Raw genomic sequence first — 27,280 nt, forward strand, 5'->3', positions numbered from 1 at the left:
TTGCAAATTAAGAATTACAAATATAAATTTAAAAAATGGGAAAAAGATGATTTTTTTATTGAAAGGACTTAAAACATTTTTCAGTTAGTTCTCAGAAGCCAACACCTCCTTCCCCAGGTCAAGACAGTAAGCTGTCCTGACCTAAGAAAGGAGGTTTTGGTCTCTGACAGTTGGTCAAAAATGTATTAAAATTAGTTCAATGAAAAGATATCATCTTAATTCTATTTTCTATTTCTATTTATTTACCTTTATAAATAAGGGTACCACACTACTTTTTCCTGAATTAAAAATAAAATTATTTTTTCTACCTTAATGTTCTGGCCATTCACTACTCTGGTATCTTCTTTCCTATGTCTTAAGTCTCTTTCCAGGATTTTTCTCACCTTTTCCTTTTGGCTTTTTTCAGTTTATTTTTCTACCTCTATGTCCAGATTTAACTTATTCTTACTGTCTTTTTTTTTTAAGGTCTACTGGCAGCTTTCCATCTCTCCCTCACTCTTGCTCTCCTATTTTACTTCTCCTTATTCCCAATCTTTCAGTAACTCTGTTCTCTTTCTCTCCCCCTTCTATACTGTGTTTGCTCCCTATATCTGCCCTTTCTTTCCCCTTCCATTATTATCTCCCTCCTTTCTGTTTCTCCCCACAAATATCTGCTCATTTCTCTCCCCTTTTCCATCCAGCATCTACCCCTTTCTATACAGCGTTGCCTCCTCTCCCTCTTTACATCCAGTGTCTCCAATGGGGAGACAAGACATTTTAAAGATATATCAGTACTAGGAAGAAGTGCAAAAGTGGCATTGTGAGACTCAAAAGTGAAAGGGGGAGCTGATAGAGAAGGTGAGAATCTTCTGCAGAGAGTTTGAGGTCTTCATCAACACAAATGCCTATCTAGAAAAAGGCTGAATTGCTTAACAAATATTTCTGTTGTGTGTTCACGGCTGAAGTGCCAGAAGCGGGACCGCAGAAGACAAACGGTGGTACATCCTGATTGATTTTCAGAGGGTTGTGTTACTGAGGAGCTAGCTAAATTAAAGGTAGACAAAGCGAAGGGGTTGGATCGTGTACATCTGAGGGTGCTGAAGTTCTGGTGGCTCCACTAATTGACATTTTCAATGCTTCTCTAGAGTTGGGAGTGTTACAGGAGGACTGGAGAAGAGTCCTCCTGTAACACTCCCAACTCTAGAGAAGCATTGAAAATGTCAATTAGTGGAGCCACCAGAACTTCAGCACCCTCAGATGTACACGATCCAACCCCTTCACTTTGTCTACCTTTAATTTAGCTAGCGCCAGTAAGTCTGACTTCTGTGTTAAGCAAATTAGTGGAAACGCTTTTAAAACAAAAAACAGTGAAGTTTCTGGAATACGGTGGATTACAGAACCAGAGGCGACATGGGTTCACTAGAGGTAGGTCTGATCAAACAAATCTGATCAATTTCTTTGACTGGGTGACCAGAGAATTGGAGAGAGGGAGTTCGCTAGATGTGGTGTATTTAGATTTTAGCAAAGCCTTTGATAATGTTGCTCAAAGATATCTAATAAATAAACTGAGTGCCCTGGGGATGGGCCCCAAAGTAATGGACTGGGTCAAGAACTGGTTGAGTGAAAGACGACAGAGGGTAGGCGGTGCAGGTTTTTCTCATATGAATGTTTAGTCAGAGTTTTTTTTTTACTGTTCCTCTCTCCATTGGAGCCAATGATTTTTAAACCTGTTAGTCTTTTATGACTTATTCAGTATGCAGTAACGTGGTGGTTCTGCATTTGTCTGAGGCTCGTGTTAGTAACAAGATGACTGTTCCATTCTTGTGGCAACAATGGTAAACTTTTTCATTCCAAGTTTGTGAGTTCTCTGGAGGAAAACCAAGAGAGTGGGGATATGATAGAGATGTTTAAATATCTTCATGGCGTTAATGTACAGGAGATAAGTCTTTCAAATGAAGGAAAACTCTGGAAGGAGAGGGCATAGGATGAAGTTAAGAGGTGATAGCTCAGGAGTAATGTAAGAAAATACTTCTTTACAGAAAGGGTGGCAGATGCATGAAATAGTCTCCCGATGGAGGTAGTGAAAATGAAGACTGTATCTGAATTCAAGATAGCATGGGACAAGTATATGGGATCTCTTAGGTAGAGGAGGAGATAGCAGATGTTGTGGATGGGCAGACTGGATGGGCCATTTGACCTTATCTGCTGTCATGTTTCTAGGTTTCTATATCAGCAGTTTCTATTGCCATGAGAAGGCAAACATGGCTTTGAATTTCTGATCTTGATGCCAATGTTTTTTCTATGTTTCTATGTAATGTCTCTCCAACATACCTTGCTTAGGAGATGATCTGTTTGGAGACAAAATAGAGGAAGTGGTACAAAAAATAAAAATAATACATAACTTCCACTTCCCAAGTATGTACCCGGTCTTTAAATCACAACTGTTTAAAGAATTATCTTCGGGTCTCAGTACCACCACGCCACCATTATTAAGTTCTTTAGTGGGAAGAATTACATGAAAACTTCTCACTGGCCCATGTCATCCTTCAGTTGGAGAGACAGGGCTATGCCCTTTGACTACAAAAATAAAAACCTTCCAAACCATCCTCCAAGAGTTGTAGTTCAACTCCCATCAGAAGACCGTCCTTCAACAGGAGCTCTCAGACCTTCTCCAGCTCAATGCCATAGAACAAGTACCTCTTCAGGAGAGGGTCTGATGGTTCTATTCCAGGTATTTTCTTATACAGAAAAAGACCGTCAGCATCTGTCCAATTCTAGACTTCTGCACACTTAATAAATACTTAGTGAAGGGAGAAATTTCACTTGGTCTCTCTTGGAACCTTAGTACTACTATTAGAGAAGAATGACTGGCTATGCTCGCATGACCTCAAGGAAGCATACACCCATATTTCCATCCTATCTGCTTACAGGAAATGCCTTCACTTTCAGTACAAGGTACTCCCATATGGTCTGGCATCAGCACCCAGAGTATTCACAAAATGCCTAGTGGCGGTGGCTACAATATTCCACTCATGCAGTTTCCTTATCAGTTGATGTCTTATGTTCATTATGGTGGGAATTCTATAAGTGGGTTCCTCCTTTAGGATGCATCAATCTGGCATGGCATGAGCCTATTCAATTAGAGCATCAGGGTGCCCAGATTCCATGATAGAATAGAGTAACCCAACATTGAGGTGTCAACAGTTAACCAGCCATAAACCTGGCCTAACTGGGCACACCCAAATGCAGCAAGGGGGCATGTATCTCTCAGTATTCTGCTCCGCCCATGTGTATACCCCCCTTGCATTTGTTCACTGTAGCACTTATGGATGCCCTTATAGAATAGCACTTAAGGTACTTCTTGTGTAAGTGCCACTTTTTTGTGCAGTTATATACACAAAGAGGTGTATAACAGCGGACAGCTTTATTTTCCTTTAGAACCATTGAGTATTTTCCAAAAAGTATTTGTTCTGTCCTTTCAGACTGGAGGAACTGTTGAAGACTTTTGTTGAAGATGGAGATCCTGAGAGTATGCTAGATGTAGGAGCTGATATGCGCAAGATTCATTACTGCTTCAAACATTTTAAGGTACTTGTGCATAAAAAATCTCTTTATAGATAGGTTGTGGAAAGAGAAACATCCAGGTCAGGACATACAGATGGAACCTTTTATAAAATGCCTAGGTTAATATCGGCAAATACCAGGGTCATTGCTGGCATGTGAAGAATGAGTACTAATTTTAAGAAGCTGCATGTGAAAAAGAGCATCAAGAGCTACAAATGGGAGCAGCTTTTTAAAAATCTCTTCTCCTGATATCCATCCATGTATCCCCTCACCCCCACCCCCACACAGCAGTCTAGTACCTCCCCACCCCAGTCATATTTGACCACATGATTCCTAGTGATAATACAGTGAAATTGCAGCTAGGGGGTCAAAGAGGCCATTTTGGATCTAGAGCCAAACAAAGCAGCAGTAACTGGGGATTGCTTTTACTTCTCCATAAATCACCAAAGAGAGCCCCCAGTAGGTCCTGGGGTGGTATTGGTGGGCTAAGGTAGATGAGGTGTCTTTCTTGGTAGGGAGTATGGGACTGTTACATAGAGAGTTGATTTTCTCATTATTTAAAGAGTTATTATTGGGAATTAACCAGATATATTTTGGTTAAATATCTTTTATTGATTAAAAAGTGAACAATGCTTGTGGCATCACCATTATAACACATATAGCTTGAACAATTATACAATCCTGGACCATTTTCTGTGATTTATATTTAAGTACTGTCTGCACTATAACTTTTTATGAAATACTCACCCCCTATCCTTTGCAGTAGTCTGAATGGTCATTATTTCTATGATCACATAACTATTTTCAGAAGTTTGGTGCATGCCATCACAATCATGGTATTTCAGAAAGGTTTCCATTGTCTGTGGAATTGTTGACTTTTTACATTGGTTATGTTCTTTATCATGAATCTCTTCATGATCAGAAGATTTTAGATACCTTATAAAATTTTGATCCTGCTCCCATTAAGGGACTCTTTTACAAAGCTGCGATAGCCTTACTGCCATGGTAAATGCACCGAAACCCAGAGGAATTGAATGGGCTTTGTTGCATTTACCATGGCAGCATTGCTATTGCATATTTGTAAAAGACCTCCTCAATTTTTTTTCTCTTTATTTTTATTTCAGATTTTCCATGTGATATCAATCAAGCATCCATTGAACTAAAATTTAACCAGGCAAGATTGAAAGTATTCAAGAGTATGGCCTAAATTTAACCAGATATGCAGCAAAAGTGTTGAATAAGCCTGACTCTTATGTGACTAGCTCTGTTTGCTGCTGGGGTGAAAAGTCACATTTCCAAATGTATTAAAATAAAACTTTTAAAAGCTCAAAAGTCCTGCTGGACCTTAAAAACCCCCAATTTCACAGGAAGTCAAGAAGTAATAAGAAATTAGAGCCATTTCAAAATTGAACACACCACCACCACCACCACAAAAAAAATGTATCTTTTTTTTTCAAATGACCAACTTTAAACCAAGGGTCACACTTGATATAGAACACTCTGCCCAACTTAAAGCTATAATTCTTATTTAAACGCTGTATCTTGGCTTTGGAAAACATTAAAAACACCAGAAATTTCTGTCTATTCCATTTACTAATATGCTTTTTAATTGCTGTTTATGATTTATATGTTTGTATAAACCTAGGGCTCCTTTTACAAAGGTGCGCTAGGGCTTTAACGCTCAGAATAGCGCACTACATTGCCGCACGCACTAGACCTTAAAGCCAGCATTGAGCTGGTGTTAGTTCTAGAAGCGTAGCGCACGGTAATTTCCTGCATGCGTTAAAAACGCTAGCGCACCTTAGTAAAAGGAGCCCCTAGCCTCACTCACACTCTTTTGGATACCAACTAGTTCTTTAGATCAGGTACCCGCAACCAGGGTGTACAAAAAGAAAGTCTTGAGTTTGAGCTAGGGGTCGGCCAGGGCTGGACTTACTCTGCTAAGCTGAAGAATAATCTTCCCTGGATTCATTCACTCCACACAGTCTGTTACTTAATCAAAAATATCAAGCTGAGACTGAGGATTTGATGCTTCAACTTTACTTGAAAATCATTAGTTGCAGTTTCAACTTTCAATTATTTACAAAAGCTTCTTGATTCCTATTATTGATCACAGTCTTGATCAAATTCACTTTAACATTCCCTCATCGTGTCCCCAATTTCTACACACACAATTCTTTCTGTACTCATGGTGAGTTGCTCTGGGTCCCACCCTCGCTCCTCAGCCCAGCAGCATGCTATTTTCCCAAGGTGAGCTTAGGGGTGTGGGGTGGGGGTCTATAAGTTTGGGGGGGTGCTGGGGTGGGGGTCTGCAGGTTTGGGGGTTGTCAGAGGATCTTAAGGTTTGAGAGGTATCAGGGGTTCTGGGGGGTTTTGGCAGGAGGGAGTGGACATTCCACTTACCAGTCTTCAATTGGGGGGGGATCGAAGAGGCCAGCAGTGGGAGTGGACATCCCTCCTGCCATTCTCAGATTTGGGGGGGTGTTGGTCTATTCGGTAGGGTCAGCGGCAGGAGGGAGTGGGCATCCCTCCTGCCAATTTCAGGGGTACTTGTCAGGGGTCCCCTGATGATCATGGCAGGGGTATTTCCCCCCAATCAGCTGAGCTGGCAGGATTCCTCGAAGCCGATCAGGGATTCCCTTGCTGCGATCAGCTCAGCTGGCCGCGTATACATGTAACATTTGGGACTTAATTCTGTAACCAGTGCTGTAACTGGGCACTGGTAGAGAATCAGGGAGGTAAGACATCTGTTTTTTAAAGGCAGATGTAATTCCGCATAGGACACAATTACACAATTCAGCTATTTCTTAGGTGGCATCCTATACAGAATCAGCCCCTTGGTGACTCCCCAAAAAATCTCCTTCTTCCTGCGGTGTAGAAGAGGCATTTTTGGAGGGGTCACACACTCCCCCATTTAAGAAAAAAAATAATTTTTCCTCTATCCTCATAGAGCACACCACAGTTTTCCTGTATCTTTGCTCCCCCCCCCCCCCGAGTGTCATAATCCAACACCACAAGATGCTTTTGTGCATAACAACTTTTTATTTCATTTAAACACATCATCATATTTTTTCTTTGCATTTTTGTTTAAAATAACAATCTTCAACTTTGATTTTTTTGTCAGCATAACCATATCAAAATTCTCATTTTGTCACTCTTTATAGAAAAATAACACCTACAATATTTTCCCATTTCTATCCAATTTTTTCCATTCCCATCCACAGGGTTCGGTGCTTGGACCTGTGCTCTTCAACATATTTATAAGCGACCTGGAAATTGGTTTGACGAGTGAGGAGATTAAATTTGCAGACGATACCAGAGTAACATAGAAACATAGAAAATGACGGCAGAAAAGGGCCTCGGCCCATCAAGTCTGCCCACTCTAATGACCCACCCCCCAACTTCACCCCCCAAGAGACCCACATGCCTATCCCATCTTCTCTTAAAATCTGGTATGCTGCTGGCCTCGATCACCTGCAGTGGAAGTTCATTCCAATGATCAACCACCCTTTCGGTAAAGAAATACTTCCTGATGTCACCATGAAATTTCCCGCCCCTGATTTTCAGCGGATGCCCTCTTGTGGCCGTGGGACCTTTAAGAAAGAAGATATCATCTTCCACCTCGATACGGTCCGTGATATATTTAAACGTCTCAATCATGTCTCCTCTCTCTCTACGTTCCTCGAGTGAGTGTAGCTGCAATTTACTCAGCCTTTCCTCATATGGGAGATACTTGAGTCCCAAGACCATCCTGGTGGCCATTCGTTGAACCGACTCAACTCTCAGCACATCTTTTTGGTAATGTGGCCTCCAGAATTGTACACAATATTACAGATGAGGTCTCACCATGGATCTGTACTTCTGCGGATACAACCCATCATTTGTCTAGCCTTGGAAGAAGCCTTCTCCACTTGATTGGCAGTTTTCATATCTTCACTAATGATCACTCCTAAATCTCATTCCGCTGTAGTCCTAGCTAAGGTTTCACCATTTAGGGTGTAAGTTCTGCACGGATTTCTACTGCCAAGGTGCATGACCTTACATTCTTAAGCATTGAAGCTTAGCTGCCAAGTCGAGGACCAATGTTCCAGTAAGAGTAAATCCTGCGTCATACTGTCGGGCGGTGCTTTTACCTACTATGTTGCATAGTTTGGCGTCATCGGCGAATAATGTTATTTTACCTTGAAGCCCCTGAGTCAGGTCGCCTATGAATATGTTAAAGAGGATTGGGCCCAAGACCAAGCCCTGCGGCACTCCACTGGCCACCCTCGACGTTTCGGAGAGGGTACCGTTAACCACCACCCTCTGAAGTCTACCGCTTAGCCAGTCATTGACCCATGCAGTTTATGTTTCTCCTAATCCCATCGAATTCATCTTGCTCAACAACCTGCGATGTGGGACGCTATCAAAAGCTTTACTGAAGTCCAAGTACACAACGTCCATGGACTCCCCCATATCCAGCGTTCTTATTACCCAGTCAAAGAAGCTGATTAGATTGGATTGGCAGGACCTTCCCTTTGTGAATCCATGTTGATGGGGATCCCGTAAATTCTCCTCGTTCAGGATCGTATCCAATTTCTGCTTAATTAGTGTTTCCATGAGTTTACTCACTATTGATGTGAGACTCACCGGTCTGTAATTTCCAGCCTCCGTCCTGCAACCCTTTTTGTGGAGTGGAATGATGTTAGCTGTCTTCCAATCCAGCGGGACTCTTTGAAGAGCACGGATAACGGTTCCACCAGGACATCACACAATTCTCTAAGCACCCTGGAGTATAGATTGTCCGGTCCCATGGCTTTGTTCACTTTGAGTTTTGATAGCTCACAGAAGGGGGTGTAAACTCGAAATTCCGAAATGGGTCTTCCGAGCTTTGCCTTGACTGCAACTGTGGACCGGACCCCTGCGCCTCGCAGGTAAAGACTTAGCAGAAGTATTTATTTAGTAGTTCGGCTTTATCAGAATCCGATTCTACATAATTCCCGTCCGGTTTTCTAAGGCGTACTATCCCATCTGTGAAGACGCAGGAGGATTGCGAAGACCTGCAATGTTACATAAACACACTCGAGAAATGGGCCGCGACATGGCAAATGAGATTTAACGTGGATAAGTGTAAGGTGATGCATGTCAGTAACAAAAATCGCATACACAAATGCAGGATGTCCGGTGCAGTACTTGAAGAGACTCCCCAGGAAAGAGACTTGGGAGTACTGGTTGACAAGTCAATGCAATCATCCGCACAATGCGCTGCAGCGGCGAAAAGGGCGAACAGAATGCTAGAAATGATTAAGAAAGGGATCACGAACAGATCGGAGAAGGTTATCATGCCACTGTACCGGGCCATGGTATGCCCTCACCTGGAATACTGCGTCAAGCACTGGTCACCGTACATGAAGAAGGATACAATACTACTCGAAAGGGTCCGGAGAAGAACAACTAAAATGGTTAAAGGGCTGGAGGAGTTGCCGTAAAGTGAGAGATTAGAGAGAAACTGGACCTCTTCTCCCTTGAAAAGAGGAGACTGAGAGGGGACATGATCGAAACATTCAAGATAATGAAGGGAATAGACTTAATAGATAAAGACAGGTTGTTCACCCTCTCCAAGATAGAGAGAACGAGAGGGCACTCTCTGAAGTTAAAAGGGGATAGATTCCGTACAAACGTAAGGAAGTTCTTCTTTACCCAGAGAGTGGTAGAAAACGGAACACTCTTCCAGAGGCTGCTATAGGAGAATTCAAGATAAAGTTAGACAAGTTCCTGCTGAACCACAACGTATGCAGGTAAGGCTAGTCACAGTTAAGGCACTGGTCTTTGACCTAAGGGCCACCGCATGAGCGGACTGCTGGGCACGATGGACCACTAGTCTGACCCAGCAGTGGCAATTCTTATGTTCTTATAACTATCCCTCTAGAAGTGGTTAACTCTCTTTTCCCCCTTTAATTGGATTTCATGGGTTGATGACTTTATTCAAACCCAACTTTAAAAAAGCTTCAAAAAGTAAACAGTCACTTAGTTCTCTCTTGGTGTTTCACCCATACCATAATTGCCCATGCCTTTTAATCAGTGCACCCCCTGGCAGGGAGCAATCATGTTGTAAAACTTCTTTGACTGGTGCTTATTCATCACCTCCACAAAACGTTTGTTTATAGATCATCCAATCTGCTAGTCCATCCACTACAGCTAGATCATGCCCTGTAACTGGCATCCTTGGAGCTATATGTTCTCATGTGATTGAAGATCTTCTGCATCCAGGCTTCCCTCTGGGTTTCTACCACACTAATAACCTGGAGTGGGACACATGGGTACCATAATTTCCACAGATCAGACCAGGTCTCTGAGGTAGCATTCGGCACTCCTGATCTTTAGCAGATTCTCCTCACTAGCTCTCCCCAATTCAACCCATGGATCTTGCAGGTATTCCACTGGTAGGGGAGTGTTCATCTAAACAATGACTCCTCCTGAAGTCCCCTGGGAGGGGTACTTTCAAGTGATTCCAGCCTCCGCATCCTGGACCAACTTGTCAACATCCAGGTTCCTGACTGTCCCAACCCATGGCCAATTCTGTGGGTACCGCTGGGTTCACACACCCCAGCACAAAGTAAAGAAACTGGAAAACAGTCTCGGGGTGAGGCAGTCCTGTTTTCAAATCTTTGGTGATGCAACTCATTTCCTGTGGTCCTGTTGGTATGGGGGGGGGCATTCAAAAGGGGATCGGGTGAACTTTCCTATAAGGTGAAGTGGAATATCCGCAATCAATGACCCCTTAGCAGCTCCTCAATTCCCAAGGTCACTCTATTGTTCCTTGCTCCTCTCTTCTGGATGTTGATCTCTGCGCCTGCAGGCCACTGACCTTGCTGTGATCCTGCCAGGCTTGTGATGGGATCGGATATCCCAGAGCCAGGGCCGGATTTTCCTATAGGCTAACTAGGCATAAGCCTAGGGCCTCAAGATCCGTGTCACATTTTTTATAAAGGTTAGTACCAATAACAACATGTTTCATTTAACATATTGATATATATCACAGTAATGATGTATTTTATTATCTCTCATGTAATTTACAAACTTAAAAATGGGAGGTGAAAGGGCCTCATAAGTGGAATAGCCTAGGGCCTCTTTTCATCTAAATCCGGCCCTGCCCGGAGCTGCTGGTACTCCTTGCTCCCATCTATGACCTCGAGGTGCTTTCACCACCACTTCCCCTCCACTCCAGCTCTCCAACTCTGAGAGAGCCATACCCTGACTCCCCCAAACCAAATTCTCTTCAGTGGTAGAGGGAACTGGTTTGGGTTCTGAATCCCCTGGGCTGATCTCTGTTCTGGTCTCTAAACTGCAGCTGTCCTTTCCCAGATAGGGGGTGCTTGATGATGTTGGCATCATTTCCTTCTGTAAAAACTTGCATCCACAGTGTAGTAATTAATCTGGATTGGTGTGCTGACTCCTTTGACATTGTATCCATTACATATTATCCTCCCAACGAGGCTCCCGTCTTCTATCAAAATTTCAATATGGGCTAACATTCGGCGTGTTATAATCCGGCATCTAAAAATGTTAATCCACTTACAATTCTACTCCTGCTTCCTCTTTTCTCTCTCCATATATGATTTCTGATTTTGAGTGTTGTTCCAGTCTACACTCTCCTCTCTCCCACCAGAAACCCCACTACATGCTTCTCTGATGTTATCACATCCCTCTCATCAGGCATCTCGGTGGCCACCACCTCCTTTTCACCTAGCACTTCCCATGTCAGGTGCTGGTATTTTATAAACTACATATGGTTAGAGATTCTTCTACGCTGGGTACAAGAGGCTAGTCTGCTTTTCAGTGAATATGCATAAGATAAATTTGTATGCACTACCTCTACGGTAAGCAAATCTATTTCATGATTGTCCATTGTAGGTATCCAGAAAACCTGACTGGCTTGGTGTGTCCTGAGGACTAGGTTGAGCACTTCTGTTCCAGGCCCTTACTTGACAGTGGGAAATCCTCCTGGAAGCCACTACTTGCTCTAGGATACATAGCATAGAATCTTGCTACTATTTGGGATTCATAAGAACAAAACCAACAATAACAAAATAATCAAAAATCTAGAAAAAATGTTATTCGCCAAGTGGTGGTAGTGCCCTTAGAAAACCATTTACTCAAAAGTGGAGAAAAGGCCTCAGCTATCAATAATATGCAGATGGCAACCCAATGAATTTTTAAGCCGTTCTTATTCTGTATCACAGGCAAAAAACTCCACTCCTTTCCAAAATGTAATTTTCAAAAATAGGGAAACATCCCACCACTGTGCACAGGGAAAAGGAAAACTAAACAAGAGACTGAAAATCACACTTATCTTCACAGTTGTTCCATGGCTCCCTTCAGTGACATGATGTTCAGTCACCCACAGGCTTTTCAGTGAAGATAAATGGCTGCACTTCCAACAAGGCTCTTGTTTTGCCAATCTATGGTTGCATGGGAAATTCCACGACAAGTTCTCATTTATTCCTGCTCCGTCCACTACTGGCATCAAAATGGCTCCTGAATTAAAGCTCCAAGTTACATGATGTCACTTCAGCAGGAAACTAAGCAAGACCTCCAACAAAAATAAAAAATAAACAAAAACAAAAATAAAACAAAAAAACTTAAATTAATAAAACGCACACCATTCTATTTTCTGGTTAAGGCCCTTAGGCCAAATCGTATCCAAAAAGAAGATCAATCTCTGTTCGCTCTGATAAAGTTTCGTCTTCACGTCACCCCTCCATGACATCACTGGTATATGTTCTAAAATACAGCATCTGAACTCCTCAAAAGAATGTTGTTTTTCCACACAATGACGAGTTAGTACATCTACTTGACGTTTATGAATTATGTTAGAACGATGTTCAAACAATCTAGTTTTCAAACTATGTGCTGTGTGACCAATGTAGCACAAATCACATGGGCAAATGATTGCATACACTACGCCCACTGTTTCACATGTAACAATACTTGTCATCGTCCAAATCTTCCTACCAGGGATCTGCACTTGTGCCCCTTCACAAATCAAAGGACATGCTGTACACTGATTACAACGGAAAAGCCCCAACCTTCCCGCTCGTCTCTCAGACCAAACATCAGAAGGGCATAGGAGATCTTTCAGATTCCTGTTACGTGAAAAAAGCTATTTTACAGTCTAACATTTGACAATTCTGTTTTGTTTGTACCATTGGCCACAAGTTTTTAATTTTTCTACCCAAGCGTTGGGAAATTGTTGAAAATTTCAGTATACATGCCACCATTTATTGATCATTTGATTTAGGCTTATATTGAAGCAGTTGATCCCAGGAGCTATACCTAGCTCTTTTATATGCTTTTGAAATCACTGTATTCGGGTACCCCCATTCTTCATATTTATTTTTCAAAACCTTAGCTTTCTCCATAAAATCCTCAGTTGAATGACAAATTCTCCTGTACCGGAAAAACTGCGACACAAGTAAGTTGTTATTTAAAGTACTAGGATGCATACTAGTATATCGCAACAAGATGTTCCTATCCGATGGTTTTGTAAAGACAGAGGTAAAAAACTTCCCTTCCACTTGAGTGATCTTTACATCCAAAAATGTAATCTCATTTACACTATTTGTCATCTCAAACTGAATAGTTGAATGACAACCATTCAAATATTGAAGGAACCTATCAAGATGTTCCTCAGTCCATAACAGGAAAATGTCAATAAATCTTCTCCATAACTTAATATGAACCATAAATTCTGAAGAATAGATCCACTCCTTTTCATATTTTGCCATGAATAAGTTTGCAATTGAAGGGACAAAAGAGGCCCTCCATTGCGATACCTAATTTTTGTTGAAAAAACTTATGATCAAAAATAAAATAATTCCTAGACATGGCAATCGATGTTAAATCTACTAGAATGTCTGATGGTACTTGATGTGGACGAGGACGATCTTCCAGGGCTTCCATTACTACTTGTAAAGCCTCATTTTGGGGGATGAGTGATTTCACATCAAGGGTCACCATATATACCCAATTCCCTCCTTGACCGTGATCTTCCAAGACTGTCAAAAAATCAGTTGTATCCAATAAAAAGGAAGGAATAGTTGACATCAATGGTTGTAAAAATGCATCTATATATTTACAAACTCTCCAACAAGGATCCCCGAGCCGACACAATAGGTCGTCTGGGAGGATGTAACATATCTTTGTGGACCTTAGGCAAGAAATATATAACAGGAACACTGAAACGATGAAAGGTGAGATATTTATATTCAGCATTAGTCACACAGCCCGTTTTCTTACCAATATTAACAATTTTCTAAATTTCTGCAAAAATCACATCTGACGGATCTTCTTCCAATGGCAAGTATACATCACTATCATTCAATTGCGAATAAGCTTCACGGAAATATTCTGTTTTCTCCCATATAACCACTCTACCCCCTTATCAGCCCTACGTATAACAATAGTGGGGTCCTTCCATTAATTTTTGATGCTCCATCACTGATAGATTCTGTTTCTGGGGATAATACCCTTTTTCCAGTTTCTCCAGTTCAGTATATACTAAAGCTTTAAATCCAGCTAATACAGGGTCGATGTTCCCAGGGGGGATCCATTTACTTTTCTCGTGAACCATAGAACGATCAGCCCAAGAATCATTATCTGAAAAAAACAATTTTAATTGAACAGATCTAAAAAAAAGCTCAAGATCTGTGCGAAGCACAAAAGGGTCATATTTCTTTAAGGGGATAAATGACAGCCTCTTATTTAACAATGATAGCTCATGTTCCGAAACATTTTTAGAGGACAAATTAATTACTCCACTTGCACTATTCTGGCCGACCGAGTGACTGGACCTCCTTGAGGGATCTGTTTCCGCTGACCTCTTCTGAACTGGCCTCTTCTTCCTAAAAAAGGCTTCAGTCCTGTTACCTTACTACTATCATAACTACTTCCAGAAGTATCAGTTGTAGTCATCCCTTTATTAACTTTATTCCCATCATCAGTTGTTTTTATCCATTTATATACAATCCCTCTGTATAATCTTTTTCATCATGCTGATATTTTATATATTTCTTAATTCGCAATTCCTCTTTAAATTTATCCACCTTATTTTGTAAATCCTGAAACTGTTGTTGAAAATCAGAATCATTTTTCAACGCTTTTATCTCATTATTGATAATCACTGCCTCCTCTTTCAATATTTTGTAAATCCTGAAACTGTTGTTGAAAATCAGAATCATTTTTCAACGCTTTTATCTCATTATTGATAATCACTGCCTCCTCTTTCAATTTTTCTTGGGAAGTCTGGATCACCAATAACATTAAGTCCAATGAGCATTGATTCAATATACTGTTCCAGCGTTCCACAAAGATCTTATCATCTGTAAACAGTCTTGGACCCTTATTCATTCGCAGTCCATGGGGAATTATTTCTTTCTTACAATAATCCACCATCGCACCCCTGTGAATTTCTGTCTGAGCTACACATTTAAATTTATCCCAGAGCTCTGTCCATTTCGGATTCTGTACGACATTTCCCATAACTGATGTTAAAGAAGGTGCTTGCAAAATAGTTTCCCGCTGATCGCCTGAAAAACGGAATTCACTATTCCAGGCTTGTGCCATAATGCAAAATATTAAGTCTCACAAGAACAAAACCAACAATAACAAAATAATCAAAAATCTAGAAAAAATGTTATTCGCCAAGTGGTGGCAGTGCCCTTAGAAAACCATTTACTCAAAAGTGGAGAAAAGGCCTCATCTATCAATAATATGCAGACAGCAACTCAATGAGTTTTTAAGCTGATCTTATTCTGTATCACAGGTAAAAAACTCCACTCCTTTCCAAAATGTAATTGTCAAAAATAGGGAAACATCCCACCACTGCACAGGGAAAAGGAAAACTAAACAAGAGACTGAAAATCACACTTATCTTCACAGTTGTTCCATGGCTCCCTTCAATGACATGATGTTCAGTCACCCACAGGCTTTTCAGTGAAGATAAATGGCTGCACTTCCAACAAGGCTCTTGTTTTGCCAATCTATGGTTGCATGGGAAATTCCACGACAAGTTCTCATTTATTCCTGTTCCGTCCACTACTGGCATCAAAATAGCTCCTGAATTAAAGCTCCAAGTTACATGATGTCACTTCAGCAGGAAACTAAGCAAGACCTCCAACAAAAATAAAAAATAAAACAAAAAAAACTCAAATTAATAAAACGCACACCATTCTATTTTCTGGTTAAGGCCCTTAGGCCAAAACTCATTGGGTTGCCGTCTACATATTATTGATAGTTGAGGCCTTTTATCCATTTTTGCGTAAATGGTTTACTAAGGGCACTGCCACCACTTGGCGAATAACATTTTTACTATTTGGGATTGCCAGATACTTTGGACCTGGATTGGCCACTGCTGGAAGCAGATTATTGTGATAGATGGACCATTGGTCTGACCTAAGATATTTATATGAAAGTCTCAGGGCATTTCTGCCAATTTTCACCTTTATGTTTATTTGTATTTATTAAAATATTTGATATCCTACATATGCTTTAAAAGTCTAAGTGGGTTCCAATAAAAGCAATCAAAACAGAAAAAAACACCAGTTAACTCTGGTAAATAATCCATATAGGGATAAATGACTAGAGTGAATCAGTCTCTAAAGGGAAGAATGTATCTGTGTTCTTTTTTCTTTTATAGCAACTGCTGAATGAAAAGACCATCTATGACACAGGACTTTCTTCAGAAGAAACTGCAGAGGAAAAAGCTGATACTGTTTCAGCAGGGAAAGAAGAGATGAATAAGCTGCAAGATCTTTTACAGCAGAGAGATAATGAAATCAGTATCCTTAACAAGAGGCACAGGACTGGCTTTAAACAACATATGAATTTCTTTTTTTTTATCCTTATCTTTATTGACATTTCAAACTTAGTTCACGAGACAAAACTGTCATTACAAGAAACACAAAGATGAAAAATATATTAAAAAGGTGAATTACACCTAAGAAGTATCAATTTTAACCCTACATTAGACCAGTGTTTTTCAACCTTTTTTGGGCAAAGGCACACTTGTTTCATGAAAAAAATCACGAGGCACACCACCATTAGAAAATGTTAAAAAATTTAACTCTCTGCCTATATTGACTATATATAAAGTAATTCTCTTGAATAGGAATCAAATAAACACAAAGAAAGTATTTTATAATTACTTTATTACGAAATAAAAATTATAAAAATTATAAAATACTTTATTCAGTGCGAAACCTGGGCCTGTTTGGCTGAACACAAAGCTGATATTCTGGCTGGAATCGAAGAAAGACACACACGTAGCTCTTCGTCAACAGCTCTCAGTCTCTCTCTGTATTTGGTTTTTATAGCATACAAAAATAGACAAATATACCCTCCATCCTTTTTATTAAACCACAATAGCAGTTTTTAGCACAGGGAGCTGCGCTGAATGCCCAGCGCTGCTCTTGACACTCATAGGCTCCCTGCGCTAAAAACCACTATTTCGGTTTAGTAAAAGGTGACCATATTGTAAAATATAGACAGCAGATATAAATTCAGAACTGTGCATAGTAAGTGAAGGGAAGTTTTCATCTCTGGGAATTTACCCAGTTAACTATTAAGTTATTTGGGCAAATTCCTTTGAAAACTGTGGTAATACTGCCTCCACTTTGCTAAGTTTAAAATAAAATCATTTTTCCTACCTTGTCTGGTGATTTCTGGTTGCACTTTCTTCTTCTGACTGTGCATCCAATCTTTCTTCCCTTCTATCAGCCTGTATGCTTTCTCTCCTCCACACCTCATTCCCTCCCCCAACTTTTTCTTCCTCTCTCCCTGACCTTTCTTTCTTTTTTTCTGTTTCTCTTCTTTCCTTCTGTTTCCCTGCTTGCCCCCTTTCTTTCTTTCTCCCTGCCGTTCCCCAAGCCACTGCCACTGCCGCTGCCATCGGGGAACAGGACCCACCAATGGATAACAGGCCCCAAAGCCGACGCCGACGCATGCTCTCCCTGACGTCAATTCTACAATCGGAGAGGAAGTTCCGCCCAGCCAGGCAGCGATTGGCTGGCCCGAACTTCCTCTCCGACTGCAGAATTGACGTCGGGGAGAAGAAGACTTATCGGCTCGATAGATTAGATCGCCAAGACAAAGTGAGTCCTGGGTGATCGACTCACTTTGCCTTGGCGAGCTACTGGCGCCCCTGCCTCGGGCCCCCTGTCAGCTCCGGGCCCGGTGGCCCTGCGGCACACCAGGCAACATCTCGCGGCACACTAGTGTGCCGCGGAACAGCGGTTGAAAAACACTGCATTAGACTACTAATAATGGGGAGTAGTCAAAAGGAAAAGTAAGAAGACTAATAAGTATCAGTTCACAAACAAGGAAAAAGCCATTCATACTACTGCTATTTCTAGTCCCAACACAGCTCATACTATTTTCTTTAAATCAAGAAAATCCTTCAATTGTTCAGGAGAATAAAAGATATATTTAGAACCCGTATATGCCAGCAGAAAAGTTGCTCCTAAATTAATGATCTTTGTCTCAAGAATAGAAACATTCTTCTCCGTTCTTGAATAATCTTTACAACATCTGGGTAAACCCAAATGTTTTGCTGCGCCCTCCCAAGGGGATATGAGAGTTCTTAAAATAGAGTCTTAAGACCATATTCATGTCTTGTTCAAAAACAAATATACTAATAACATTGCTCTCTCAGTGGGACCTGCTATAGATTGTTCTTCACCCAGAAAGTGGTAGAAAACTGGAACGCTCTTCCGGAAGCTGTTATAGGGGAAAACACCCTCCAGAAATTCAAGACAAAGTTAGAGAAGTTCCTGCTGAACCGGAATGTACGCAGGTAGGGCTGGTCTCAGTTAGGGCACTGGTCTTTGATCTAGGGGCAGCCGCGAGAGCAGACTGTTGGGCATGATGGACCACTAGTCTGACCCAGCAGCGGCAATTCTTATGTTCTAGTTTGGCTGATATATTATCAAGATCAATCTATGCCTCTCCTCTATTTTCCCCTCCCGCAACTCCTTGGGTTTCATTCTAAGTTGGCAAATAATAAATTTAATTAATCAGGGGAAATGAATTAGAGAAAATTTTCAAATTTTGGGGAAGTTCAGCATACGGGAGGTACAAATATCTGTTAAAATGTTCCATCTGTTCAAGTTTCTTATGCAATAGCAGATTATCTTTCATCATTGAAACCACACTGCTCCTTGTGACCCTGGGCAAGTCACTCAATCCTCCATTGCCCCAGGTACGTTAGATGGATTGTGAGCCCACCAGGCCAGATTGGGAAAATACTTGAGTACATGATTGTAAACCGCTTAGATAACTTTGATAGGCAGTATATAAATACCTAAAATAAATAAAAATAAATTGCTGGAGATTTTATTTATTTTAGTATTTATAGATCACTTACATAGAAACATAGAAAAAGATGGCAGATAAGGGCCGCGGCCCATCTAGTCTGCCCACCCCAATGACCCTCCCCTATTTATCTCTGTGCAGAGATCCCACGTGACGATTCCATTTCTTCTTAAAATCAGGCACGCTGCTTGCCTGGATCACCTGAAGTGGAAGTCTATTCCAGCGATCAACCACTCTTTCGGTGAAAAAGTACCCTAAGTGGTTTACATTCAGGTACTCAAGTATTTCTCCTTATCTTTCCCAGTGGGCTCACAATTTAACCAATGTAACTGGAGCAATGGAGTGTTAGTGACTTGCCCAGGGTCAAAAGGAGCAGCGCTGGGTTTGAATCTGCAACCTTAAGGTGCTAGGTCACATCTTCCTACACTTGCCTGACCCAATCTGTGAGATCTTCTTTGACAGATTCAACAGTCTTAGTCAAATTTTCAAACTTTTTTAGCCATAGATGTTACCTCTTCAAACAATTTGTAGAATCCAAGCATTGAAGGACATTCTAGATGGTAAACAGAGTTCTGTTACATCCCTTCCGGATTCAGTATGCTAGGTGTTCAATCCCTTCCCGCAATCTGGGAGTTACAGAAATCCAAACACTTTTCTGAGTACATGTTCCTCCCACCTCAGAGAGAGTTAGAGCCTCCTGTAGTTTTCAATTTCTGCAAGCAATCTGTGCAGAAGTCTTTTTGATTTGCTCTGCATCTTTTTCTTATTTTTTTCACTTAAAGTTCGTCTTTTTTGTGGCTTGAGTGCCTTGAGGTCCTTTTGCGTAGTCCTCTGTTGGAGGAAAGAATGCAGTCCCGCAGAGCTGGATTGTTGCTTCACTAAGAAACTGGTGGATCTGTAGAGCCTGCCTGCTGTGTGCCAGCCTTCCTGGACTCAGGGTCCATTCCCCTGAAAGCTTGCTTGCCCGATGTTTTTGGTTTTGGAGCTTTTTTTCTTTAGATGTATGAACTGAGTATTGGCTGTGAGATCATCACAGTTTTGAAGAAAGACTTATGCTTTATGAAGTCAGGGATTTAAGCACAGTCTGTATGTATCCTGAGTAAAACTCCTCTAGGTTTCAGGGCGCAGATGCGTTTCCTGCCCCTAGTCGCATGGAGAAGATCCTTGGTGACAGAGGTTATAGTCAGTGTCTGTATGACTGGCAGTCCAAAGATCTTCAAGTTTGGTCATTTTAGAGCTATTTTGAGGCAGAAAATCCTTTTCCTCCTTTCAGCTGCAGTGAAAAGAGCTGACAGGCAAGGCAATTCAGTGACTGTGAGTACACCTCCATTATTTCCTATGGGAACTTCGTTGGGTGGTCTATGAAACTTTCAAAAACCGGTGGGCGCATCAGTTTCTTCTAAACCAGATGCACCAGTGGCAGAGGTCCCTTTTCAGGAGCCCTCTCATCCAGCTATGGCTGAACTCAATGGCATTGTGCCATATGGTGTGGTATGCAGCCTTTGCCTGCTAGGAGTGTCCCTAGAGCAGTGCATAGTTTAAAGGCAAACCCTTCTCTTACTGACCCATTTAAACCTCCATCTGATTCATTAGGTGACTTTTCCTCGTTGACCCCTAGAGGGAGCCAGAGAGCAGAGGTGCAGGTGGCCCATCCCCCACTCAATCCTAAGGTAACTCACAGGAAATCCTTTTCACCTGAAGGTTGGGGGCAGGGCTGCAGACTGCTTGCACACAGAACTAAGCTTCTAGAGAGTCAGAGGGGGGAGGGAGAAAAGGAGGACAGGCAGCAGCGCTCAGGGCTGAGAGCTCTAGATAATGGTCAACTGCCAGAATGCATGGAGCTGACAGAGGCTAGAGAGGACGCACCTTCCTGTAGGATTGAAGAGCCTCATGAGATAGAGCTGGATCTGGAGCCAATTGCTGAGCCTCTGCATGAAGTCCTACCGATGGAAGTTTGTTGCATGAAAAGCAAGCAGCTGTTATTGCCTGAGTGAGTAGCTGATGCCTTGCTATTTAAGTGACTTCCAAGTTTTGTGTTAACCTGAGGAGCTGAAGAGCGGAGAAGCTCCTAAGTGAACTTAAAAAGACTTATTTGTTTTTGCAACCTTTTTGTTTCTCTTTGTGAGAGAAAAGGACTATGGCTGTCCCAGGCAGTGGGGTTTGCCCCACTTATTAAGTGGTAGGATAGTGGGCCTATTTTTGGCAGTTTGTCATCACGTGGAGCACACTGCCTGGCCAGCACGCCCTATGCTGGAGGAGTTAAAACCATAGCTCTGAATAAGGCTGAAGCATTCAGCTCTAAAGACTGTTTTTGGTTTTGGAGCTTTTTTTCTTTAGATGTATGAACTGAGTATTGGCTGTGAGATCATCACAGTTTTGAAGAAAGACTTATGCTTTATGAAGTTGGGAACTATATTTTTGGACAGAATCTGCTGAGAGACTGCTCATATATTTTTGATTAATGTTTGCTTGGGACTATTCCTATACGCAGAAAACATCCTGACAAATTTTATGTTTATTTTGAGTGAAAGAATCAAACCCAAGTTTTTGACAAGAAACCTTACTTACCCGGTGTTGCAGTGTTTCTCTTCATTTCTTTTCCTTGTGCTGCCTGCAGTGGCGCAAAAGAGTATTTCTTGTCCCAGTGGTTCAGGGCCCATTGTCTGAGACGACTGGTGACAATGGATATTATGCCGCATTTGTCTCCTGACACTGCTTTTATTTTGGATCCGGCTGATACCCTTGCTGGAACTGGTCAACAAGGTCGCTCTGAGAGTTTGGATTTGCATGAGGACCCCTGCATCATCAGGCCTTTTCAGCATGGCTTTGTCCACCATTTTATTGCTGGGGTCTGTCCTAATTTTCAGCAGTTTTTAGCATCCTAACGTGGATTCTGCCTTGGCGCAGGATACCTGGTGCATGGACCGCCCTAATATTGGAGGAGTAGTGTTTAAGGACTCCCAGGATCATACAGTGGTGGCTTTATTTATATATTTTTTAAACCCTTTTTAAAGTGGCTTCTTCAGCTTTCCAGGCAGCGGCAGCCTCCTTTGTGGTGCATGCCTGTCATGCGAGATTGCACAGGGTGCCCTCTGCAGAAGTGGAGGTCTATCCCCTTCTAGTGTTGGATGGTGTGGATTATGTGGCAGATGCCCTTTCTGATCTCATTCGATTTCTTACCACTTATGCGGTGTCTGCATGCTAGCCTCTTTGGTTCTATCCTTCAGCTGGAGACGCTGCCTCCGAGGCCACTTTAAGCAAACTTCTTTTCAAGGGTCAGCTTCTTTTTGGGTTAGGTCTGGATTAGAGAATGACACAGGGAAAAAATTTGTCCCCGTCCCTGCGATCACCGTCCCTGTCCCCGCCCCCATCACCGCGACCACTGTCCCCGCGACCACCATTCCTGCGATCACCATCCCCCACAGCATCCATCTGTTAACTGTTTAGCTGTAAACGATATAGAAATATTTAAAATAAATAAATAAATATTGCAATATTTAGGTTATTCCTTCCTTAGAAATCAAAGTTCTGGCTGCTGAACTGGAGAAAGATGTTCAGCTGGCAGAGCTTTGTTTAAAAAATTTTTATCAACACAATTAATATACTACTTTATCCTAAAGCAAAAATAAATAGAAATTTTTTTTTCTACCTTTGTTGCCTGGTTTCTGCTTTCCTCATCTTCTCATTCAATTCCTTCCATCCACTTCTGCCTTCTATGTGCATCTTCCATTTGCTCTGTTATTGTGCCTCTCCCTTCCATCTCTCCCGCCACCCATCACCCCCAATTGATCTGGAACCAATCTTCTTCCCTCCGCTCCCTCCATAGTCTGGCATCTCTGTCTTCTTTTCTTCCAGCGTCTTCTCCCCACGCTCTCTTCCCCATTTCCCTTCAGTGTCTTCTCCCCACTATCTCTTCCCCATTCCCTTCAGCGTCTGTTCCTCTCCACCACCACCCTTCCCTCTCACCACCTCCCTTCAGCGTCTGTTCCTTTCAACCGCCCTTCAGCAACCTTCACATGGTCCAAGCATCTCCCTCCCTCTTACCTTCGTGGCATGTTTTACTTTACAGTGTAATTTGTTCAATCCGCCGGAGCCTGCCTGAAGTCGCATGCATCTGCGGGCAAAAGCTTCTTCTCTGACGCAAGTTGGAGCATTGGTGGTGGGCGATCTCATTTACTCCATGTATCTACTACCATAGGACTTTCAGGGACCCCTGAAGAAGACTATCTTGTCGAAACACGGACCATATTGGATCCTACGCTTTCAGCAGCCTAGGTCCTTTAGGTTTTTATGTGGATTACTTTATTTTTTTTATGTGGATTGCTTAATTGTACTTTTGGAACTTTGATATTCTCTATAAAGTCCATTTCAGGAACATCGTCACGCTACAGTATTTTTTGGTTTCTTTTGGACTTTCTTGTCTGTGGATTTCCTAGGGTCAATTTTTTTGTTTTTGTCTTGATTACAACCCAAATAGCCCTTATGGCAGCAGGTGGCACCTATATGGCAGTAGAGTAGGGTTTTGGGGGAGTTTTGGTGGGCTCACATTTTCCACCATGAATGTAGTGGTTAGAGTGGCTTATAGGACTTGCTGCTCCTTTCTATGGTTCACTAGCTCACCCACCAGGCTACTTAAAGCACCTGTGTGCAGCTCTACTAAGCTTTCCTATAAAAATAAATAAATAAATAGATGCTGATGTTATGGAGACAGATATGTATGCTTGTATTCTGATCTTTGTGGGTGTGATGGGGTCCATGATCAATGTGGGGGTGTCTTACCTTGATGAATGCAGTGGTCATCTGGTCAGTTTGGGTACCTTTGTGGCACTTAGGCCCTTCTAAAACAGGTCTAGTTCCAAATGTATACGTTATGTACAGGATGTCTTGCAAAATGTTTGATTATCACTGCAAGACATCCTGATCCGCCCTTGAGATTGCCAAAGCTCACCCGTAACATGCCTCCACCACGCCCATCTCATGTTCTGGAGACTGGAACACCTAACTAGATGTACAGAAAGACAGTTTTGATTATCAGCACTTGGCCAACCTGGTGATTAGGATGTCCAAGTGCTGATTTAGGATGCTTTTTGGATGTCAGGTTTTCAGAATATCCTTTCCTTTCTCTCACCAGCTTTTTGTTATTAACATTTTCAGATTTTAAGCTTGCGTATCTGTTTTATGCTTGTGGCAAAATTACTTGAGGCTCAATCCAGACAAATGTCAGCCCAAGCAATGTGTCTCATAGAACATGACAGCAGATGACCACAAAAAGCCATTGGATCTGCCCATTATCCCTTCAACAACAGTACCACAGACCCTTTTTGATCTCTAGCTTCACCCTTTCTTTCCTACTACTGTGGCTCTTCAATGGTTGTTTCTTGGCTGTTGGATACTGTTTATCCATTACTATCGTCACTAGGAAAGAGGCTGTTCCAAGTATTAGCCACTTGGTATGTGATGAACTATTTAGTTATTCTAGGATCAGTCCATCCCCTCCAGAATCCAAGAATTTCCATTCTACTAGTGGATAAAATATCTGGTTGTTGTGTTACATAGTAACATAGCAGATGATGGCAGATAAAGACCCGAATGGTCCATCCAGTCTGCCCAACCTGATTCAATTCAATTTTTTTTTATTTTTTCTTCTTAGCTATTTCTGGGCAAGAATCCAAAGCTGTAACCGGTACTGTGCTTGGGTTCCTACTGCCGAAATCTCCGTTAAAACCTACTCCAGCCCAGCTACACCCTCCCAGCCATTGAAGCCCTCCCCAGCCCATCCTCCACCAAACGGCCATATACAGACACAGACTGTGCAAGTCTGCCTAATACTGGCCTTAGTTCAATATTTAATCTTATTTTCTTATTCTAGATCCTTTGTGTTCATCCCACGCTTCTTTGAACTCAGTCACAGTTTTACTCTCCACCACCTCTCTCGGGAGCGCATTCCAGGCATCCACCACCCTCTCCGTAAAGTAGAATTTCCTAACATTGCTCTTGAATCTATCACCCCTCAACCTCAAATTATGTCTTCTGGTTTTACCATTTTCCTTTCTCTGGAAAAGATTTTGTTCTACGTTAATACCCTTCAAGTATTTGAATGTCTGAATCATATCACTCCTATCTCTCCTTTCCTCTAGGGTATACATATTCAGGGATTCCAGTCTCTCCTCATACATCTTCTGGTGCCAGCTGGATGCACAGAAATACAGATTAGCCAACAAATAGGCAATGGCCCACATTTTACGAGCCCTATTTGCATTTTATATGTGCTTAAATTGGCACTCAAATAGTTATCTTGCATAAACATCTAAGTTCCCAAATTGCAAGGGAGCATTATTTTGGTCAGGAAAAGAATGTGGCAAGTTCATAAATATTTATTTCCCATTTCAGTAGGAGATTAAACATCTATGCCTTAAAGATCGACATTGGGAATTACACCTGCAGCAATGCATGTTTAGGATTTGGTAAACAGCTGTTACTGAGCAGCACTCCACCAGAGGGGCTTAGGGGGGCATTGCCTCCATAGTCCTGTAGTGATTTATGTCTTCCCAAATGCCAGACTGGCAAACAAACTGGTCACTGTGAAAATATTGGGATAATAACTGATTTTATTTCTAAGGTTGTAAAGATAACTAGTTATGTTCCAACAAATACCCAGTTATGATGCCATTGTGTAACCAATTATGTGCAGGCCTTGAACCTCTCAATATTCTATAGGCTTATATTTCTAAAACAGATAAGAACATATGAATAGCCTTACTGGGTCGAATCAATGGTCCATCTAGCCCAGTATGCCGTCTTCATGGTGGCCAATCCAGGTCTCTAGTACCTGGCAAAAACCCAAATAGTAGCAACATTCCATTCTACTGATCCAGGGCAAGCAATGGTTACCATGTCTGTCTCAATAACAGACTATGGACTTTTCCTCCAGGAAATTGTCCAAACCTTTCTTAAAACCAGCTACGTTAACTGCTCTTACCACAACTTCTGGCAATGCGTTCCAAAGCTTAACTATTCTTTGAGTGAAAAAAAATATCTCCTTCTATTGGTTTTAAAAGTATTTCACTGTAACTTCGAGTGTTCCCTAGTCATTATAATTTTTGATGAAGTAAAAAATTGATCCACTCAAGATTTTGTAGACTTCAATCCTATCTCCCCTCAGCTGTTTCTTTTCCAAGTTAAAGAGCCTAAAGAGCACCCTTTTTAGTCTTTCCTCATATGAGAAAAGTTCCATCCCTTTATCACATTGGTTGCTCTTCTTTGAACCTTTTCTAATTCTGCTATCGTATCTTTCTTGAGATAAGGCAACCAGAATTGAACACAATACTTAAGGTAAAGTCACACCATGGAGCAATAAAGAGGCATTATAATATCTTTAGTCTTGTTAACCATACCTTTTTAATAATTCCTAGCATCATGTTTGATTTTTTTGGCTGTCATCGCACATTAGGTGGAAAGTTTCATCATATTGTCTACAATGACACCCAGGTTTTTTCTTGGCTGCTGACCCTCAGGGTGGACCCTAGTATTTAGTAACTGTAATTTGGGTTAATCTTCCCAATGTATATCATTTTGAATTTGTCCACATTAAATTTCATATGTCTGTCCAAGTTAGATTATAAGCTCTTCTGAACAGAGACTGTCTATAAATGTCAAAATGTACAGTGCTATGTACATTTTTCAGCACTATATAAAGGATTAACAGTAGTAGAAGCAGTAGCACACACCTGACTGAAGATCTAGAACATTTACAATATGTGAGTAATATCGAATTGATTTAAATCTTGCCCGAATGCTTCTTTTAAAAAAACCTGATTTTTAACATAATTTTGAAAGATTTTAAATTTGCCTCTAATCTCAACTCTCATGGCATCTGGTTCCATAAGTTTGGAACTGCAAAGTAGAACGCCTGTCTCTTTAAACAGAGGGTATTACCATTCTATTATCTTGAATAGATCTCAAGGTTCTTGGTGGTGAGTAAGGAATCAAATATGAATGTTTTCCTTTGGAGAAGGTATAGGAGAGCCTTAGCGATCTTGGAGGTGTATGGAGAATATCCTTTTCTTCAGGTGCTCTGGCCCATTTCTTTCAAGGGCTTTGAAAATCAGTTTTAACCCTTTAATTGGCTGATGATGAAACGGCTGCTTTATGTAACTTGATGTTGAACGAGAGCAACAATGCCAAGTAATAGGCATTTGGAGATGCAGATCTCCTATAAGAGCCATAGAAGACACATGTTGCTTCTGCGCAACAATGCCAAATAAAGAGTTAAATTTAGCCCTGGATTGTATTGTTAGCCAACTAAGTTTTTGTGGAAATGGTGTGATGTGATCATGTTGCTTATAACTTTCTATCAGCCTTACTGCAGGATTCTGAATCAACTGGAGCT

At 41.5% G+C, this 27,280-nt stretch overlaps 1 protein-coding gene across 1 annotated transcript in view; it reads left to right on the forward strand.

The window, feature by feature from the left end:
* The window catches only part of KIF6 (kinesin family member 6), a 511,469-nt gene that overhangs the window by 228,216 nt on the left and 255,973 nt on the right, over window positions 1-27,280 (forward strand). The window contains exons 11-12 of the mRNA XM_033938641.1: window positions 3,462-3,567; window positions 16,220-16,361. Coding sequence (XP_033794532.1) covers window positions 3,462-3,567; window positions 16,220-16,361 — 248 coding nt within the window. The remainder of the gene's footprint in view (window positions 1-3,461; window positions 3,568-16,219; window positions 16,362-27,280) is intronic.

This window comes from Geotrypetes seraphini, chromosome 3 (assembly GCF_902459505.1).
Source record: "Geotrypetes seraphini chromosome 3, aGeoSer1.1, whole genome shotgun sequence".
Taxonomy (NCBI): domain Eukaryota; kingdom Metazoa; phylum Chordata; class Amphibia; order Gymnophiona; family Dermophiidae; genus Geotrypetes; species Geotrypetes seraphini.